General features: G+C 41.2%; 1 protein-coding gene across 1 annotated transcript; it reads left to right on the forward strand.

The window, feature by feature from the left end:
- Positions 1-2,187: 2,187 nt before the first annotated feature.
- LOC148906322 (uncharacterized) lies at positions 2,188-4,735 on the forward strand. Its single transcript, XM_089038003.1, has 2 exons — positions 2,188-2,349; positions 2,493-4,735. Exons 1-2 carry the CDS (start codon positions 2,188-2,190, stop codon positions 4,479-4,481), a joined length of 2,151 nt encoding a protein of 716 aa, XP_088894129.1. The 3' UTR covers positions 4,482-4,735.
- Positions 4,736-5,627: the final 892 nt, after the last annotated feature.

A 5,627-nucleotide genomic window follows, 5' to 3' on the forward strand; every position in this document is an offset into this window, starting at 1 on the left:
GAACATCCTTCGACTGATAAACGGCGACACCAAGTGATAATATACATAATTGGTCTAATATTTGATTGACGGGTCGTAATCAGGAATCGCGCTTTTACTCGTGCGGTGTTCCCTAAAACGACATTGCTGGTGATCACGACTTCGAAATATTTAAGTCATTTAAAAATTAAAATATGGAAAGTTATTGTTCGTTTAAAGCCCTTGCTGGCGGAAATTGCAGCATCGATCGAAAACATCCTAAAGACGAAACGCAAATTATTCCTCTACTAGCTTGTTGTAAAGATATTTCCAGCCATAAAGCAAGTTTAAAGTTCACGGGACCACAAACAGAAGTTGAGTTGATTTTGTGCCGAGTATCTATGTTTAGAATTCCTTCCAATGCAACTTCAATGACGATATGTCCAAACCACCGTTCCATCCTCGGTGTAGGATGGAGCCGAGGGGCAAGCAGCAGGTGTAGAATTCCTCAAACGATCTCTGGCCATGGAAAAAGCGGAAAACGTGTGCCAAAAGCTGACCGGGGTCTAAGCAGTGAATCGTCTAGGTTTATCCTAAAAGAGACTGGCATGTTCATTCAAGTTGGTTCAGGTAAAAAAGTGATGTAAAAAAATGTACAATAGGGAAAAGGGGGATACATATATATGTATACATATCGCTAAATTGTCGACGTTTTTTTAATAGTGGTTGCCACGCCCTGATCTTCGTGTGATCCTCCAGTCAATATATACCTGAGCCCCCACCAGTTCTGTAAAAATTGCGACCAACACTAAATCTCCACCCCCCTCCCTCCACACAAACACACACTCATAGGATGAATAATGACCTGTCCCTTAGTATACAACAATCATGCACCTTTTTTATTACGTTATGCATTGATATTAAACAACAATTATGCTAACATTTCTTATTACCAGGAGTCTGTATAAACTGCCGGAAAAAAATGAAAGAAAAAGTGGAAGATGATAGTACTTCAAGTCTTACGCAGGAGTTTGCTGAAGTAACTTTGGTGAGTCAGGATGGCAATGCCCTATATATATATAATATAGATAATAAATAATGAATGAGGAGATGAAAGGAAGGAAGGAAGGAGGGAAGGAAGGAAGGAAGGAATGAATGAAGGAAGGAAGAAGGGAAGGAGGGAGGGAAGGAGGGAAGGAAGGAAGAAAGAGCGATTGAGAGAAACTAAAAAACATTATGGAGGGATGGATTCATGGATGGGTGGATGGATGAAGTGTTAGGATTTAGGAACAGGAAGGACGGCGACGGACGGACGAATGTACGAATCGACAGAAGATCTGACGGGCTGACAAAGACAAAGAATAATAATAGAATGTAATGAAACATAATTGAAAATGAAAAGAAAAGAGAAGAAACGCTTATCGTTAACCTTTGTATGTGTAGGACGAAGAAGAAGAGGTATTTTTCAATATTAAGCACTCAACTCCTGTTGCTGTATCACCTGGTTTCTCGGCTTACGACGACACATCTTTCAGTACCTACCAGCCTTCAGAAACCTCAAAACTCTCGGCATATGGCAACCACAAGTCATCAAGAGATCTCCTCAATACGTACCTTGCATCAAGAGACATTAGTCCTATCAGAAATTCATTGACAAAGCCTTGGGATGAAGCCTCGAGTCGAACAAAACGCAGTTATGAAAGGAAAGCGAAGCAAGTTGTAAGTGCGTGTTTGGAAGAGATTGCGCCAAATGATACTGAAATGCTTTTTGCTTCCGTGTTCCATGTATCTCAAACCGACAGCAACTTTGACTCTGCTCTGATGAATGCTCTAACAGAATGTTACAACAGCGCCTCTCACTGGAGTACTCGACGGCAGATCCTATCAATAATAGCGGATACGGTCACTTTCAAGCAGTTAAAGAGATGGCTACCTGACGTAACAATATATCGGTTCAACATAGCCAGACACCATCGTCTTCTCCACGGCAGAGGTGCACTTGTTCCTAATGATAGGAGAACGAGGATATGCATTTCATCAGATAAACTAGATCATTTTTTATCCTTTATAACGAGCACCCACGTAGTCCAGGACCTGCCCTTTGGAGAAAGGAAACTTACATTGTCTACAAATGTCGATATCAAAGTGCCAAATGTCATTCGGATGCTTATCCCCGAGCAAATAGTGAAGTAATACCAGAGTTACTGCAAGGAATCGGACTTTGAACCAATGAGTCGCAGCACACTGTGTAGGGTGTTAAACGTTTGCGCCGCAACTGTGAGAAAGTCACTTCAAGGCCTAGACAATGTGTCTGCGGAAGGAGCCAAGGCATTTGACGATTTAGAAGAAGTGGTGGAAAAGCTTGGCGATGAGTACAAAGGTCTTTCCTGGGTAAAGGACATTACCGAGAAACTTAAAAGTGCCAAGCGATACTTAAAGAGTGACTAAAAGGTATGCACTCATAGCTGGACATTTTCACGCGATACCCCATGATCATAGTATTATAACTTCTGATAAATGATGTTCTTTTTTAGGTGCACGTGTCACCGAGTTCGCAGGTTCCCGACCACTGCAGGGCCTACGCACTGAGTTTTCCGGATGACGATTGCTTCATTTCTTCATGTAACCACCAACATAACTTGAGATGTGACAGATGTGATGCACTTACTGCGATTTTGCACGAAATACATACCACCCTGGAGAGTTTCGATAGCTGTGAAACGGAAGAGCTCACCTATATTTTCAAACAAGCTTCAAAAAACATTCTGGCATGGAAGGCGCATCTTCTTCGTTCTGTGAATCAAGATCAATCAAGACTTGACATCTTGAAAAACCTGAATGCACAGTCTTCCCTTCTCATTCTTGATTGGGCAATGAAATTTCTGCCACGAAAATATAGAGAGAGTCAGAGCGATTGGTACGGTAAGCGAGGAATATCGTGGCACATAACCGTGGCCATCAGGAGAGACAAAGACGGCGAGATGCAGATGCTAACATTTGTGCATCCTTTTGAAAGCTGCAGCCAAGAAAGCAGCAGTGTTTTGGCAATAGTTGATGATGTATTTCAGCAGCTCAAAACAATAGCGCCTGAAATTATAACCATTTACCTAAGAGCAGACAATGCAGGATGTTATCATGCCGCTTCGACCTTGCTGTTCTTGCAACAAATTGCCTCAAAGTATCAGATCACTTTGTCCCAGCTAGACTTTTCCGAACCGCAAGGAGGAAAAGGATCTTGTGATAGAAAGGCGGCAACAATTAAGAACAAGATGAGAGTATACCTTAATTCAGGTCACGACGTTGAATCTCCAAAGCAAATGATGGAAGCCATAGATTCATCAGGAGGTATTCCTGGCGTGAGGGTGACTGTATGTGGCAATCAACCTGCTTCAAAGTTTCCGGATATCAAATGGAAAGGTATTAGTTTCCTGAGCAACTTTAACTATAGCGACAAGGGTTTGAGAGTCTGGAGAGCGTACGGCATAGGACCTGGAAAATTTTTCGAGTGGAAAGATCTCAACGTACCCCCCAAGCATGCCTCGACAGAATTAAGTACCAACACCGATATGCCCAGTCCTAAAGCTTCGTTTGTTGCAGTTACCGCCAGACGCCGTTTGCAATCCACGTCAAGTGCATTTGATACCCAGGCAGTCCAACCTTCCTCAAATGTTGAAAAAAGTGATGATGACGACACAGACTGTAGTAGCAGCCTTGAAGAACAAGCTTCAGAACTATTCATCTGCCCAGAAGAGGGATGTGTTAAGTCTTTCCAAAAGTTTTCATATCTTCAAAATCACCTTGACTGTGGTGCGCATTCATATGCTCTTGAACACGAAACATTTTTTGATAAAGCAATAATACTCTACGCAACCAAGCTAGAGCAGGGTGCTACCAGTGCCATACCTGAAATTGCATCCGATATTCCATCTCTAGAGCTGGAACAAGAGCTACCTATACTTGATATGGGATGGGCGTTGAAATCTACTGGACAGCAGAGAAAGCGGTTTTCTGAAGCTCAGAAAAAATATCTAATGGGCTTATTCAAGATTGGCGAACAAACTGGACATAAGGTAGATCCTGTTACAGCGTCCAAATCAATGAGAAAAGCAAAAAACGCAGTTGGTGTCCGCATGTTTGGTCCCGAAGAGTTTCTCAATTCTAAGCAAATTGCGAGCTTCTTTTCAAGAGTCAAAGCAAAACAAGTCATTCCTGATGAAATCGATGAAGACGAAAACATTGAAGAGAATGTCAACGAAGCTTCAAGAGAAAAGGCCTTAAATGATCTTGGAAGAGAGGTATTAAGTGTTCTGGCAATTCAACATCCAATCATATATGACACTTTTAACATCTGTGAACTTGCGAAATCCCAATCACGATTATCTAAGTTTTCAATATCCATGCTGCAAGAGATCTGCGCTTCCTGTGACCTGGACACGTCTGGTATTCAAGTGAAGCGGAAAAAGCCATACATCGATCTCATTGTTAGTTTGGTAATGAACAGCTGCAGCTGTATGCAATCTTGACTTTCTTAAGATAGCTGACGACAATATAGCACAGCAGACCTTTTACCGCCTAAAATTTCGTTAAAAGAAATTCTGGTGAATTTAATTTTTAAATTACCGTAAAACAGGAATATTTTTGTTGCAGGTTAGAGGGCTCTTGTGGGCTCATAGACGTGGAAACTCATAAAAGCCCTGTTACACGAGGCAATTTTTCTCGCAAATTGCAATGAAACGCCGTTGCATTACATGTCGGAAAAAATATTGCACATGTAACACCACCCTTTCTGAAACTTGCAATGCAACGTTGCAATCTGCAAAAATATTGAATGAGCTTCTACTTTTTGTCACGTCACACCTATCTCGCAAAATGCAGTGCAATTTGTGTTGCAAATTACCAATACAAGCGCAGCTCTTCCATAGGCCCCGCTGATATATCCGGTTTTATCGCAGACCAAAAAAAGCGCAAGTTGCGAAGAGTTGCGCGCGTCTAACATCTCACCTACGACTTGCAATGTTCTGCTTTCAACAGCATTGCAATACATCTTGCAAGAAAAACTGCATATTTCGTGTAACAGGACTTTTACAGCCGGAATTTTACGGTATATATGTATAACTTCGTAACAGCATATCCAGTATCCTTTGATTGACATTTACTTTGTAAAAATTCTTGTTTAGGGAGCATTCATTTTTTAGGGGAGAGGGGGAGGGGGGGGGGGGGCGGAGGAAAAACACGGGAAGCAAGCGCCCTTACGAAATATAGAATCGTAAGATTTAATAATTCAAGCAAACGCAAATAATCGACTTTATCGAAAATACTCGAAAATAATCATGTAATATGCATTCTTTGGGCTACCAATAACTATTCAGAATCTTCGAAACGAAAGGTTTTTACTCAAAGGTCGGAAAAAGTAAATAGTTCTCAAGTGTATAAAGGCGTAAAAGCGCGATTCCTGATTACGACCCGTCAATCAAATATTAGACCAATTATGTATATTATCACTTGGTGTCGCCGTTTATCAGTCGAAGGATGTTCAATAAATGCGGTTCTTTATATTTCCCAAAAATATCGATATATAGTTTTCGCTGTTCAGCTTCAGAAATCAAGTGGGATCTTAAGCACTTGAAAAATATGGAAATCTAAGCGATCTTCATTTAAAAGGCTGAAAT

This window comes from Actinia tenebrosa, unplaced genomic scaffold, assembly GCF_029948245.1.
Source record: "Actinia tenebrosa isolate PJP-AT-01 unplaced genomic scaffold, QUT_ActTen_1.0 PGA_scaffold5__44_contigs__length_20552954, whole genome shotgun sequence".
Lineage (NCBI taxonomy): Eukaryota > Metazoa > Cnidaria > Anthozoa > Actiniaria > Actiniidae > Actinia > Actinia tenebrosa.

Coding starts and splice junctions, on each gene's coding strand:
- LOC148906322 (XM_089038003.1), top strand. CDS start 2,188: ATGAGTCGCAGCACACTGTGTAGGGTGTTAAACGTTTGCGCCGCAACT. Junction 2,350..2,492: donor AGTACAAAGGTCTTTCCTGG/GTAAAGGACATT, acceptor GTTCTTTTTTAG/GTGCACGTGTCACCGAGTTC.